The sequence below is a fragment of the Phyllostomus hastatus genome, unplaced genomic scaffold (genome assembly GCF_019186645.2).
Source record: "Phyllostomus hastatus isolate PE091 unplaced genomic scaffold, TTU_PhHast_1.1 phas_scaffold_78, whole genome shotgun sequence".
Classification (NCBI taxonomy): domain Eukaryota; kingdom Metazoa; phylum Chordata; class Mammalia; order Chiroptera; family Phyllostomidae; genus Phyllostomus; species Phyllostomus hastatus.
Window position 1 is genome coordinate 87,973,150 of NW_025334041.1, and position 16,052 is coordinate 87,989,201.

Here is a 16,052-nt window from a genome sequence, read left to right on the forward strand (position 1 = left end):
GTAGCTTTTATTAATATCCTTAAAAATTCAGTTTGAATGTGAAAGGTAAAAATGTTCTTAAACATTTTATTCCTAAAATGCCATTTATTATGAAAAAATTTTGTGATTAACTTTGAAATTGACTTACGCATTTGTTACTCTAGATTAAAAACTTCATGAATGTATCACATAGTTCATGCTTCTTAGACACTCTACCAGCCATGATTTATCATTTACTTAGTAATTTAATGATCCTAAATTCCAGTTTCACCTCATTCTCTGAGAGGTACTTCTGTTCTGCTTTCTTTCAGTAAAGGTTTAGAGCTGTAATGAAAAGGGATGAAAGGTTTTCTAGAGTATTGTGCATGAACTTGAACACCTAAGCTTTGAGTTGTTACCTTGTTCTCCTGTTAAAGTACCTGTTTTTTAAGTACCTGGATTGTCTACTGTAGTCTAAATATTTCAGGTTTTTAGGTAAGTAGCCTTAAGAAAAGTGCTAGCTTTTTTTTTATTCATACTGTCAATTTTTGACATTATGACAGCACTTACTGATTTGTCATTTCAGCAGTGAAGTCCATGATGTAGTGATTTGATAGTCTATCACAAGTTTGAAAAATCTTGTATCTGCGATATAAGAAGTCAGGTTTTTTTAGCTGGTAAAAAGCCTAGCTAACCATTTCCCAAAGTATAAATTCTTGGATCTCGCTCAGAGTGTTACAGCAAAAGATACCAACAAATATGTAAGTAAAAAAGGACTTGGGAACAATTACAGGGAATAGCATCTATTCTAAAAGAAATTTCAGGAAATGTATTAGGTAAAATGGAAGCACAAATGATCAGTGAAATAATGGGTGGGAATTTCCCTCTCCTGAAAAATCTTATCTTCTGATTGAAAGAGCATTCTGATAGTCAAGAAGGTTAAATGAAAAAGACCTATATTTATTTAGTCTTGACCTATTTTATAATTTTAAAACTCGGAGTAAAAAGAAAACCCTTAAATGGTGGGGGGAACTACCTAAAAAGAATAGGAGTCTACTGGCATTAAATTTCTTAGCAGCAGCAGTAGTTATTAGAAAGCAGTTAGGCAATTCATTCAGAGTTCCGAGTTCCTAAATCCAGAATTTTTACCAACCAAATGTTTATTCAGGTGTGAGATCAAATTAAATACAGTTCCAGAAATTTAAGGACTTGGGGAATTTACCTTTTTTAACTTCTTGAATATTTACCTAGAAAAATGAAATAGGAGATAAAGATGAAATGAGATCCAAGAACTGAGTCTCTCAAGACACCACTAAAAATCCCAGGATCATAACTGCCATGAACATGTTCAAGTTAGAGCAGGAAGTCGAAGTGTTTATGAAGAATGTCTTCAAGGAGAAAGTAAAAGCCATTATATAAATTGTGTGGTGGAATTTCTTGATGTGTTAAGTAAGGTAAAAGGCAAGTCAGTAAGAAAGAAAAGGCGGAGACTGGTGGGGGTTACAGTGTGATATTCTTGGTGATAAACTAGATTGAACTCTGGAGCAGCTGTAAATAAGTCTTGAATAATTGGTGCACAGTGTAAAAGAAGACTCTTGAATATGCATTCTTTTGGGAGAATACCATATTTTTTTTGAGAGTTGGGGATGGGGAGTGGTAAAAAGCTAAAAGAAATGTTCAACTAACGTTTTTAAATGCAACATAACAGGATAAGATAAGAGAAAAACCCGAAGAACTTTATATAATAGGTTGGGGTTGAATTTATCTTGTTACAAACAGTGGAACAAATCATTAAGCGCCATGTCTTTTGATTAGGATGTGTTACTGACCAACACAATATACTTAGGCTTTCCAAAAAATAAAAGTGTGACTTTTAAGCTAACTTATTAATAATATTGAGAAATCTTAAGAGGTGTTTTTATGAGCTTAATAAATATATTAGAAGACTTGATTCTTTAAGGTATCAGTTCTACTTGGATTAGTCAAGACAATGCCTATCTTATATTATCTGCAGGCTTTTTATAAAAATTACCAAACTGTTAATTTCATGTGGAAATGCACAGATCTTGGAAGAGCCAGAACAATTTTGAAAAAATTCTCCCTGATTTAAACATTTAATATAAAACCCAAGACTGTGATATTGGCATAAGATAGACAAGATCAGTGGAAAAGAGGAACAGAGTAGAGGTTATTGACCCAAATATTGAATATATATACATATTGATGTGCCTGAGTCCATATTTTATAATATGCTTTTTTAATTCTCATATCTATAGGTAGGGTGCTTTCTTTGCTTTGTTCTATTGTCAAACTTTCCTGTGCAGAATGTAAATGTAAATATTAAACTGCTAGTTTATACAGAAGGTTGTTAGAAAATTGTGGGGGGTTTTGGGTCTGCTTAGGAAGGTTTTATTTGTGACCTGCCTCTACTGCACCCCCTGGTGGTTTTTATTTCTTATTTGGGGTAACATGTAAATACAGTCTTCACTTTCATAAGTTACATTTTACAAAAGACTTTAAAACTTATAAATTAATCTTTATTTAAAAAAAACTACCTAATAGCTTCTGTTAACAACATTATACAGCTTTGTGCTTGTGGTAGTAGTTACAAGAGTCACTTAATACATGTTCCTGCATAGGTAATTTTGTTAATGTCTAGTGGCTCTTTCCAAAATACCTTGAAGATAGGTATTTTGAAATCCTTTATCAGAGTAACTTTTCCTAATAGTTAATTCTACTGCATAGTTCTAAGTATCCTGTCATACCAAAAAGATCGGGGAATCCCTTTTTAGAAATACTATGAACAGTCAGAGTGAGGCTGGAACACTTTGTGGGGCCAGAAATGAAGGAAGTGCTCAAAGTGGCAGTTGTTGAAAGGTCACGTGGGAACCAACTTAAAGACCAAAGCTGAAACAATTGGACTAACAAATAATGAGATTATTGGATTTTAACCAATAGAATAAAATAAATATCCATAAGTCCATGCTGATATTAATAATCAAATACATAAATGGGAAAAGGAACAGTTTTTTTAAAAAGATGTATTCCAATTAATGTAGAAGGAAAAAGAAACTCATTATTAGGCAAATTCCATAGTAGTAAAATCTTGCAGATAAGATCTACCAGTGGATGCTAAAATTAGGCCAGAGTTTTAGGAGAAATAAGATTATTTGCATAGTTTTAAAAGTATCCCCTCCACCTGAATTTTTACTATAAAGGGAAAGATAGTAGATTTTATGGTAGAGAAAGCTGCCAGATACCACGTTGACTGGGTGATCAAAATTAACATCTCTAATAAAAAGACATTGACATCACGAACCCCTTAATATAAAGGACTAAAAAGGACATATCATTTCTATGGTAGTCTTGCCCCAAATGCCCAGATTGATTCTAATTATGAGAAAACATCAGCAAGCTCAAACTGAGGGATGTTTTCCATGACACACTGGGTTAGAAGTTTCAAGGTCATAAAAGACAAGGAAATAATTAAGAGCTGTCATAAATCGGAGGACACTAAGGAGAAATTACAGAAAAGTTAGAAAAATTATAGAGTTCTCAAATAATTTTTACATAATTTCCTCAAATGTTAACATCTTATAGAATCATAATGTAATTATCAAAATCATGAAAATAACATCAGTACTATTAAACTGCATGTTTTAGTTGGAAGAAACTGGTGATATTTAAAAGTTTTATTTTTCTTTTCCAGGATTCTAAATAGGATTCCCCATTACATTTAGTTTTTTTTCCTCGATGTTGTTATTGATAGAAGGATTTGAAAAGACTTTGCTATATTTTGTTTTTCTTGTTAAATCATTAATAGAATAATAGGTAATAAATTATTTATGAAGTGGCTATTAAAAGAATTTGCTGAAGGAGCAATAATAGTCTTGTTGCTGTTTACTACACAATTACTGGGATTGCCTAAAATTTGAGGAAAGTTTATTTTTCTACTATTCTGCTTATTTATTTTCCTTTTGATTTGAGAAACCTTAAAAGTCACCTAAAAGAACTTACAAATCCTTTTACCTTTTTTTTTTTTAATCCTCACCTGAGGATATGTTTACTGATTTGAGAGAGAGAAACACTGATTGATTGCCTCCCATAAGAGAGATTCCCATTTAACCAGGGGTGGAACTTGCAACCTGGGTATGTGCTCTGACCAGCAATCAAACCGGCAACCTTTTGGTTTATGGGATGACACTTTAACCAACTGAGCGACCCAGCCAGGGCAGTTATTTTTACTTTTAACTCCTAATGGTAGAAAAGCAGCTTGTTGTGAATTCTGTAATAACAGTGCCTTAAGAGCCAGAGACTAGATCACTGCTCTTAAATTCCTTGTTCTAAATGAGAAAAATATAGTGGTACATGTAATAAACAGAGATGATTGTTTCTTAATCTGAGAGGGTAATGAATGAATATGCAACCTCTTATTCCTTAATATTATATTGCTCTAGTATTAATATATCCCAGTTTAAAGTATTTATTAAAATTTACTGTGGCAACGTGAACTCTCGAAAAGCAAATTCTTAGTAAGACTTTTGAAATCACTTGTCAAAATGAGTAACCATCTAGATATCATATTTATCTCCAAGTACCATATTTTGCCATATATAATGCATATTTTTTTACCCAAAATTTTGAAGAAAAACTAAGGATGCGCATTATATACATGGGTAGTACATGGATCTGTTCTTGTGTTTTGTAATTATCTGTTACTTAAAATTTCTTGTACCATAGGATGTTCAAAAGTAAATGCTAAAATTCCTTTATAATACCAAAACTAAATATCTAAATATAAATAAATAACAAAATGAATTAAAAAAATTAAAAGATTTTTTTTCCTGAAAGTTAGGGCCAAAAAACATGGGTGTGTGTTATACATAGGAGTGCATTATACTCAGCAAAATATGGTATGTCATGGTGGGCAAGTTGTCAATGTCAGCAGTTTAATTTGGTGTTTTCTGTGGAAGTAATTCATCAGTTTCTTAATAGTAACTACTTCATGAACCTCATACTAAAAGATGTAAGTTTTTTAATCTCTTCCTAAAATTTTAGATTTTATACATACAGACACAGGTGGGGCAAAAGTAGGTTTGCAGTTGTACGTGGAGCACAGTCATTCTTGGTATCATTTTCCCTATGAAAAACTGTAAACCTACCCCCCCATATGTGATTTTATGAAATTCTTTATTTCACTACTTTGTTTGATTTAAATTGAATATTTAAATTAAAGTAGCAAAATAAAGGTATCCTTACAAAAAGTAGAATAATAACATGTATTTCAACTTGGCAAAACATATGAAAAAGAGTATCTGAGTCATAAGATGAGTCAGGAGGGTGAGGTTTGTGGGTTGTGTGTGTGTGTGTGTGTGTGTGTGTGTGTTTTCTGTCCATCTGTTTTAAGGGAGTATGGTCCCAAGCAATGGGGAAAATCTTTGATGAAATTTGATGCTGAAAGTTGGAATTTGTTCTTTAATATTTAACTTGTACTAGTGAAGATCTGAAACATTTAATGATGCTGCCACGATGAGTTTAATGTGTCGTAGAAATTGGCATTTAATTTGGAGGCAGTTGGTAAATGCTGATATTTCAAGACTTGACCTATGTTGTCCTTAGGATACTCTTAATTCTTTAACACATCTAGTCTGTAGTGCTGGCAAGTGGGAGTGCTGAACAACTGCTTCTATGCTGACAGTAACAACCAAATAAGTCACTGTTCCATTTCTAAAAAAGGACTGTTTACCTTTTGTTTTAGAAAGCTAGCTTTCTTAGATCTGGGCTTTTTAAAATACTCATTTTATTTAGGTACAGATTCCTTCATTGCTCAGCTAGCCCAGCTAGATAGTGAGTACTGAGTAATCTAGTGTGTTTTACTCATTGCCATTGTAGTCCAAGCAGGAAGAAAGGGACAAAAGGAGAAATAAATGAGTGGTTGGAGAATAGACAACTGCCTTTTTTCAAACGATGCTTGCTTGTTAAAGAAGCTCAAGGTGAGCTGTGACTACATGGGATGTGTGAGAATGGTGGTGAATAGGAGATTAGATGGAGCTTGTTCCCTCTAAGTCATACTTCAGGGGCTTTTTAAAAAGCCAGTTATTGTCAAGTTACGTACCATCACTGGCACCTTGCTTTTCCTTGAGGAAGGTTTAAATGACTGATCCAGAGCAGATGTCAACAAGTTTATTCTATTTCCTATGATATTTACAGCAGGAGAAAGTGAATAGGTTTTAAATACTGCTTTTCAAGCAAGGGCTTTGGCTAGAGAGTGCATTCATGATACTCATAATAGCAGGATATAGTTAATATCCCCTTTTATTTAATCAGGAAAATTAATAGGGGTTTCATAAATTAGTGTTAAGGTAAGGACATTCCAGCAGATGATTTATAAGGAAATGCATGCATAAAATTTATGCTGTTGAAGAATTGTGCCAAGAGCATTGTAACTAAGGTAAAGGTAATTGTGGGGGGAGGGGTTTAAATTGAGGCTAAATATTATCAAGGGCCTAAGACTTTTTATTCTGTAAGCACAAGAGCCAGCAATTTGGCTGAATATAACTTTTAGAAAGATTACTATTTGACAGTGCAGGAAAGGTAGATTGAGCCAGGTATATTTGATGATTTATGATTCATTTTTATTATTATTGATACTCTTAATATTCCTTATTCATCAAGACTGTGGAGTGCTTTCTTCTGGATTAGTGGGGTTTTTCAGGTAATTGAAAGATAATGCTTTAAGCACTTCATTTTCAGTTTTGTAATGTAAGTTTCTAAACTTATTCATGTCCCCTCCTCAGTAAATGGAATCTCACAGATAGCTTCCATAAATATTATGGCACTGCATTTCTGCCTTTTCTCTTTTCCATTAATGATACACTCCAGCTCTTGTTAAAAGAAATGACATCTGTCCGTATGCTGTTTGTTGAGACGCTGTCATCTTTCCTTTTCTACTTGTAATCTGCTTTCGTCATGTGTTATGTTCAGTTTCCTCATCACCTTTTGTAGTCTGTAGTTTTAAACTAAAGCAAACTAAAGATTGCTAGAAGAAAATAGTAAACTCTTTCTTGGAATGTACCTAAAATTAAGGCAAGCATGAAGAGGTAGCTTTCAGATATATCTATGAACTTTGAGAAACTGTTCTGAAAGGTTTGATTGGTGTCTGGTTAGATAAGTAATTTTACTTTAAATACTGATGGCATTTTGATCAATAAGTTTAAAATCCAAAATACTTAGAAATAATACTCATTTAAAACCTATATTGAATGCCCTGGCTGGCGTGGCTCAGTGGATTGTGTGAGGGCCTGTGAACCAAAGGGTTTCTTGTTCCATTCCCAGTCAGGGCACATGCCTGGGTTGTGGGCCAGGTCCCCAGTGGGGGACGTGTGAGAGACAACCACACATTGATGTTTCTCTTACTCCCTTCCTCCCTTCCCCTCTCTCTAAAGATAAATAACTAACATCTTAAAAAAAAAATAAAAAACCTTTATTGAGCACCTGTTATGCTTTTATGCAATGTACAGAGCACTGTTGAAAAAGTCATGGGCTCTGCCTTGAGGTGGGCAAGACATGTCTATAAGTCCAAAGCATGTGTAGGATTTATTTTATTAAGTTTGTTTCCTCCAGGAGCAAGAGTATGTAATTATATCATGAAAAATAAGGTTTATTTGAACAGTTCTGCTATTATCCATCTATTTATTCCATTAAAGAAGGAATATTCTTTAGTAAAAGGATAAAATGCTCTATGAAGTTAATGTGTTCAGGAAGTGTATATTTGAAGTTTTGATTGGGTTATTATATCTGTATTTTGCTGTTTGAAGCAGGATTTAGATGAATCGTTAAAGAACAATAAGGGCATTTCTGCTGTAATACAGTATATATGTTCCTGAATAACCTTAAGCTGCAAACTCATGTCTGGGAAAAATATGGATAGGGTAGACCACTCCTTATGTAGCTTTGTAACAGAGTACTTACAAAAATCAATTTGATCTTTAAAAGACTAACACAAATTACCTCTGGTATTTGTATGAAGCCTATCACCATTCACTTATTGGCCTTAAACTCTGGCTCCTGTTTTCTATTTTGAGATACAGGTTCTTGAGGGCATTTGCTTCAGCAGAAACTGATTTTGTAAAAATTAAATAATGGACCAGGATATAGTCACCTTTGTTAATTGCTTTCTGAGGTTGGGGGGACATTTGGCCAGCAGAAGTGGAAGATGAGAAGTTGTCTTTGCAGTTTGTTCATTTGCACCCTTAGTTTGCACCAGATGACAATGTTGAAAAGCCTCAGGGTTCTTAAAGCCACTAAACATGCTGTTATTTCTCTAAAGAGAGATACTTATTATTTTTCATTTTTTAAGGTTTTCATATTTTATTAAGACTTTCACTTTAACTTGAGAATACTTGTTCCTGATCCCTTTATAGCATTGCAGGGAAAACCCTCTGAGAATAGCCCTGGCCATGTGGCTCAGTTGGTTGGAGCATTGTCCTGTGGACCCAAAGGTCATGGGTTCAATTTCTGGTTAGGGCACATACCCGGGTTCTGGGTTTGATCACTGGTTGGGGCGCATGCTGAGAAGATAGCCAGTCAGTGTTTCTCTCTCAGGTTGATGTCTCTCCCCCTCTCTCCCTCTCTCCATTCCTGTGTCTCTAAAAGCAATGAAAAAAAATGTCCTCATGTGAGGATTAAAAAAAAAACTTTATGAATCAATGGCATGTCTGTGCTCTACTGATGTCTCTTCTCTACCAACTGCTATGATTCATGTTGGAGCGGCATCTTGTAGTTGTACAGTTATGTGCTTTGGTAGTGCAGATAAAATTAGAGTTCCTATTCCACTTAAACAATAATTTTAGGTTTTAAAAATACATCCTTTACCTTTTAAGTTCTTATAATGAGGATGCCATATATTATTTGAGTTTCAAACAGTTTCAATTTCAGTATCTAATACCATGGACCATAATTCATGTATACTTAGTATATAATATATGCTGTAGAAGAAGGCCTTTATACCATCATGATAGCACCCTGGTCTTGGACTTCAACTCTAAGAAATAAATTTAATTTTCTGTATATTTATATTATTTGTTTTAAGCCATGATCAAAATTATTTATGTGAATTAGTCTGATTTTTTTAAAGGAATGAAAATAATAATGTTATTTAGAAGAAAGTGAAGAAACCTTTTTAAAGAAAGCATTATGATAAGAGACCTGATATTGAATTTTGATAGATTAATTATAAACTAATACAAACATTTTTAAGTTTACTTTTGTGGGTTGTGGGCTGCTTTGTTTTTGTTTTTTTTTATTTAAAGCCAAAGCTATGCTTAATTTGCTTGTACTTAGAAAAAAATACCTCTAAAAGAATATTAAAAAAAATTGGTTAAATTGCCTCCAAGAAGGGGAATTGTATATCTAAAAGGTGGGATGAAAGGGAGGCTTTGAATTTTGAACTATGCTCAAAATTTGAAACGTGAACTATTAGAAATAAAGTAAAATTAAAATGTAAAAAGATAAGTGAAAGTCAGGCTGTTTAGGCACAGGATGGAGATAGGTCTAGCCTGCCTGGTAGGAGCCACCTGACTTCGACGATCAGCTTAGCATTGTCAATCCCATTTGGTACTTTGGTGTTCTCAGCATATTGTTGGCTTTATGTTATGGCAGGTGCAGGCAAACAAAAGGGTAATTAAATAAAAATATGTACGATGTACTTTCTCTGTTATAGGGAACTAGTTAAAAGTATATTTAACTCTTCAGTTGGAAATTAAGTGGTTAACTGCTGGATGTTTTTTCCTTCTAATTATAAAATCATTTTGTAAATTATACTGCTCTTTTTGTTTGCTTTCAGTTGATGCTGATGAAATTAAAAGGCTAGGAAAGAGATTTAAGAAGCTTGATTTGGACAATTCTGGTTCTTTGAGTGTGGAAGAGTTCATGTCTCTGCCAGAGTTACAACAGAATCCTTTAGTACAGCGAGTAATAGATATATTTGACACAGATGGGAATGGAGAAGTAGACTTTAAAGGTAAGAAAGTAGTTTTAACATCACAAATTGTAGTCTTACAGCTGTATGTACAACAAATACAGCTGTATTTGAAAATACAGCTGTTTGAAAAATTTTAGCGTTTCAATGCCTTTATGTTGTAATCTTATAATCATAGATTATGTTAAAATCTCAAAATCTGTGGGATATGAACCTTAATGAAGTAAGATGTTTCAGGTTTTGGTTAATAAATGATCTAATTATCCTTACAAGGTAATTTTAAAAAATGAGATTTAGTATTTGTTTTGAGAAAATTGGTCTTACTTTAGGGAGACATCACATCAGAAGATGCATTTTTTTAAACCTTTTTATACAGAATGAGGCATATACTAAGTCATTAATAAAAAAATAAACTGTAATAATAAGAGTATGGGCATTACCATAAAAAGGATCATTTTAGTTCATCTAGATTTCACAAAGGCACGTGGCGGTGCTTTTGATGATATTACCATGATGCATAATTTTATGCTTGATTCTGTACTTTAAAGCAGCAGTCCCCAGCCTTTTTGGCACCAAGGACAGGTTTCATGGAAGACAGTTTTTCTACCACAACCAGGTTGCAGGGGCGGGCGGGGTTCAGCATGATTCCAGCGTGTTACATTCAGTCTCACCTCCTGTTGTGTGGCCTGGTTCCTAATAGGTCTGGGTCAGTACAAGTCTGCAGCCTGAAGGTTGGGGACCCCTGTTTGAAAGTAATTTAACATTTCTTTCCACTGGGGAATGAATAGATTTTGATATTTCAGTTTTAGGAACTGAGCTATGTAAGTGAAGTGATCTAAAGGTGATTATGATTCACTATTTAGTGGGCAGTGAAGAAAAATTACCATTTTCATAAAACTCCCAACAGTTTGTCTAAATAATTCTGAATTTTGGAACCAGAAATCCAAAATTATGTTTGTTCTGGGAAAACCAAGTATAATCTTTTTATAAAGTCTTCTTTTAGTGGTTATATTTTCACAGAAGAAAGTTAAATAGCTTAAAGAACATGGTTTTGAATGTTATGCTCTGTGATACATAATAAATACTTGTTAAATTGACTTTAGAGAACTTCAAGTTCAAATTTTTAAAAAAATGTAGAACCTTTTTTGCTGAGGTTTCAAATTTGGCACTTTCCACCTTAAACATTGCTAAGTATTATTTTCTTTTGAAACAAGAAAATATACTCTTGTGGGCATGTGTTTTTTGTGTGTGTGTTGGGTATGTGTTGTTTTCTATTTAAAAAATTGAAACTTCTGACCTGTGAACATGTTTTATTCTTATTCAGAATTTATTGAGGGAGTCTCTCAGTTCAGTGTCAAAGGTGATAAGGAGCAGAAGTTGAGGTGTAAGTACTTTTCTTCACTGAGTTTTTTTCTCTTATGCCACAACTACCCCATATTGTATTATAACCTCTTTTTAAAATATTCTAAAAGATATCTTTTATTCCTCATCATTAGTAGACATAATAGAAATTTTGTATTCTGGAAAAAACACTTTTAAGACATTTGTAATTAGTAATTTTTAACAATGTGACATAGTTGCTTTTTAATTGGGTAGAAGGAAAATAGAATTTTCTTCTATTGAAAAAAGATCATATAAACTACATATCTTGGATAAGAGGGTATTCATTTTTTAATGAAAGTGGGAAAAAAATTGTAATGTAACTAGGTTAACTTAGTTTATACATATTGTTTCAGAAATATTTAGCCAGAAGCCCACTACTTTGGTTTATGTAGGTTGCCTTATTATCGTGAATATTTGATATCTTTTAAATTATTCAGTTCTTAACTAGAGAGACAATTTATTCAGCAACATTCTCTGAAGTACAGGATGTATGCAAACATCCTTTGCAAATAAACTTTTGATATAAATGAAAATAATAACAACAGCAAGTGCTACTGTCTACTGAGCTTTTACCATGTGTCAGACACTGTTCTGTTTACATGTATAATTTCATTCAGTGCTCTGAAGAACCTGGAAACTAGGAACTGTTATTAGCCTCAATTTTATATGTGCAGAAACTAAAAGCTTAGCCAGTTTAAATAATCTACTTGAGACTACACTTACGGACCCAAGCTCTCTGAATTCCATTGTTATGGTATGTTAAAGTACACTGAAAGGCAACATCTGGGTGTAGAAAGGAGGCATCCTCATAGTTACAATTCTAGATGTTTGGCAACTTAACCGTTTTCTTTCTCAGTGAAAGTAATCACTTGTGATGCCTTATACTTGCCATTGAATTTTTTTTTTTTTTACTCTTTTTTTAGTTGCTTTCCGGATCTATGACATGGATAAAGATGGCTATATTTCCAATGGGGAACTCTTCCAGGTGCTGAAGATGATGGTGGGGAACAATCTGAAAGATACACAGTTACAGCAAATTGTAGACAAAACCATAATAAATGCAGATAAGGATGGAGATGGAAGAATATCCTTTGAAGAATTCTGTGCTGTACGTACAAAACATCTGATTCTTAATTAGTTTCATTTTAAAAACCACTTAATGGAGAATTCCTTATAGTTATTTTGCCATAGAAAATTATGTAGCTTAATTTTTATAATTGTCCCCATTTAAAGTTTTGAAGTGTTTTCGTTGTAATTGTTAGTGAATAATAATGATTATTCTCAAGAGTTAATACAGGGGTGGGTGGATAAAAGTATGTTTACAATTGTGAGTAGGCAAAACAGTTTATTCTTGTATCATTATATACTAATTACTGCATTATTTTTATATGCACAAATGTAAACCTACTTTTGCCCACCCCAATATTCTCAGTGTTTGTCTCATAAAATGCCAGAAGACCTCTACTAGTAACTTTTACTTACAGTTGTTAGTCCCCCAAATTACACCAGTTTATGTTCTTAAGATTTATTTAGAAATAAACATGTTTCAAAATCCTTTTGTGGACTGGGAATCCAGAAGCTCGGTTTCATAAGGACAATAGAGATGGAATCCCTTGTCCATCTTAAACTCACCAACTAGACAGTGCAAATGGTGATTCCCCAGCCCGCTTCCTTGTCCAAGCTATTGATGGGTACTTCTTGTGTTCAGGGCAAGGGCTCTGCAGAGGTGGAGACTGTAGTTTTGGGGAGCCCTAGAAAACTAACTCGAGGTGGGATATCGGTCAATAGCTCAGCTTTCCAGTTCACTAATTTTGCCCTCCACTCGTTGCTTCTGAATAGGCGCACAACCACTTGTTTTTTTTTTTTTTCCTCTGCTTCTGCCCCCAATGCAAAGATGTTAGCTCTTTGATGTGTTATAAGGAGTTTTAACTGCAAGAATCCAGAGGAGCAGCAAAAGTAACAAGGGAAAAGTTTTGATGTTTTTCTGTTTGACTGGACGCTTCCATAGGAAGATTTTTCTCCTCTTTTTCTTTCCATTTTTTAAATTTAGATCATGGAAGGAACAAGGAATTACTTTGGTGTCATATGTTATATAAGGACTGAAGTAGCTACTTTGGCTCTTAAGAAATTCACACTGTCCTTTTTTAAGTATCTTCCTTCATCTCAAGGGAATACTGTCCTTACTGTCCTTGAGTGCATTTTGTTTCAAAAAAGTAGGGTGGTTGCTCTAGTTAAAGAACAGGCTGGGTCTTTTCGGAAGAGTGTTAGGCTTGAGAGGTGAGATTTCAAACTGTGGCCAGGTGGTGCTGCTGCAGGGGTTGCAGGTCCTTCACCATGGTCAGAGATCACTGACGGACCCCGTGGATTGGCCTCCGATTTCGTGGGACGTGAACCCAGGCTGGTAGTGGCCTCACAGAGAGAGAGCAGCCAGTTTTCAAAAGAAGGAAAGAAAAGAAGAAATTCCAAGCCTTGAGGGAACAGAACAGAGATGGAAACCTCTTGGAGTGATAAGAAGGGATAAGTGAAGACTACTTGCATTTAATAAATATAAAATGTAACCTGAAATTACATATAAATCACCTGTATGGGATGGAAATTAAAGTAGATCTTTGGTCATACAAATGATGCTGTTTACACTGAAGACATAAGCTAAGCTTTGAGTTCATTTTCCAGTATTTTTGTTAAATTGCTTTAATTTGTATTTTTGAGGGTCATAAGTCAGAAAGGGAGAAATGTTTGGTGTTTTAAATCAACCTTTCTAAACATTGATCAGGCCCGTAATTTTGGCTTTATTGAGAACTTTTTATTCTGATTTCTCAAGCAATAACAGTGAAAAAGATGAGAAAAACTGTTTTAAAAGATCCCATATAGCATATATCTACTTAAAATTTTTCAGAGTACTTAATAATACAAATAAATTTATAAATAGTGACAAGATTGAAGTTGGTGGATTGAATATAGGTATTCATTTTTACTTCCTCTCAAAACGCTAATTAAGTGGATTAAGAAGAAAACATTATAAATCCATAAGGACAAAGTGAACAGCAGAGAGGATAGCAACTTAATTTGGCAACTTATAAGTCACTAAACTGACTAAACAGACAGGAGAAAATAGGAGTTCTGAGCTGTCAGCTTAGAAAGCTTAGAAGCAGCCTGGTGTATAATGCAGAGGTCCAAAAACTGGTGGCACAAGGTAACTGAAAGTGGGGGTGAAGGTGGGGCTTTAAACAGGGAAATACCTTACAGTCTGTTTAAGAGATGAAAACACTAGGTCTCCTTCCTACTGTGTTCAAACTCTTTTGTTTTTTAGTGGGAGATCAGAAAGGGTGAAATAAGAGTCTCTAAATAGGGAAACGAGGCTAGATGTGGGCGGGGGGGGGTGTGTGTGTGTGTGTGTGTGTGTGTGTGTGTGTGTAGGAATTCAGTGGAGATAAGCATACCTGCATTTTGACAACTCCAGTCTTCTTCCTGATCAGACTCCCTGGCACCTGTACTTATTCCCTCTAGTCAAAAGGTGGGAAAAGCCCATTTGGGGAAATCTGATCTTCACAAAGCAAGGTCCACCAAGTCAACTCAAAGTGTAGCCCACGGTCTACAGCCCCATCATATACATGAAGGTTGCAGTGGCCTTACCACAGAAGCAGAGAGCCAAGGATCACCACACATTAGAGGAGAATGTCTAATGTGGAACATAAATATGAAGCCAAATCCAGAAACAAAGCTTGGAAAAAAATTTTGCAAGCCCAGTAAAAACTTGAGAAGTAAAACGAAATCTGTCATTATTCTCAGTAATATAGTATATTAAATCTTTGAAATAAAAATTAAGTAATATATACAAGAGCTTTAGGAAATTTAAATTTAGAGAGTCACTGTAGGAGATCTAACACCTAAATGCTCAATGTTCCAGAAAGAAAATGAAGGGGAGGGAAGGAAATCATCAAAAATGAATAAAAAATAATGAACCAAAAGTAATGAGTTTACTGACTTGAAAAGACTAAGTACCCAGCATAGTATATAAAAATAATCTGGACCTAAGGCACATTGTCATGAAATTTTAGTGGAAACATAAATGATTCTATAAATTTCCAAAGAGCTGTGGTTGGGGCTTCATATAAAGACTCAGGATTCATTGTGGCAAGCCCTCAGAAGTACATTGGAAAGAAGATGACAGTGGAGCATGGCCTTTACAATACTGAGAGACAGTTATTTCCAAACTAGAATTCTCTACAAACTCAAACTATTGGGAGAATAAAGACCTTTTCAGGTATGCCAGGTCTCGCCTTTTGGGAAACTACTGGAGGATGTGATCCCGCTAGCATAAGGTTGTAAATCAGAAGAGAAGATAATGAGAGGGATCCAGGAAGCAGAGGTCCCAGCATGAGAGAGAAGGAAATCTCCAGGAAGATGGTGAAGGGAGATCCAGAGAGGACAGGCCTAGGTGGGAGCAGGTTGGAAAGCTCTGGGAGTAATCTAAAGACAATAAAATTGATAGAATTATGTAACATATATGAATGTGTTTAGAACAGAAGTTTGAAGTTGACTTGGTAAATGCATAGAACACCCAGCAAAGGGAAAGATCAGATAATTACTAACTGTAGCCAAACAAATGTTCAGGGGAAAGAAATGACAGTATGTGCTTTGGTTCTGTACGTAGTATTACATAGTTGTAATTAAAATGCTGAGTTTCTGTCTAATAAAAAATAAAGATACAATTTTGAAAGGGGGTGGGATG

The 16,052-nt window shown here is 34.4% G+C and overlaps 1 protein-coding gene across 1 annotated transcript in view; it reads left to right on the forward strand.

Moving 5' to 3' along the window:
* PPP3R1 (protein phosphatase 3 regulatory subunit B, alpha) overlaps window positions 1-16,052 on the forward strand; it is a 60,277-nt gene that overhangs the window by 40,962 nt on the left and 3,263 nt on the right. The window contains exons 3-5 of the mRNA XM_045827370.1: window positions 9,803-9,979; window positions 11,262-11,321; window positions 12,244-12,428. Coding sequence (XP_045683326.1) covers window positions 9,803-9,979; window positions 11,262-11,321; window positions 12,244-12,428 — 422 coding nt within the window. The remainder of the gene's footprint in view (window positions 1-9,802; window positions 9,980-11,261; window positions 11,322-12,243; window positions 12,429-16,052) is intronic.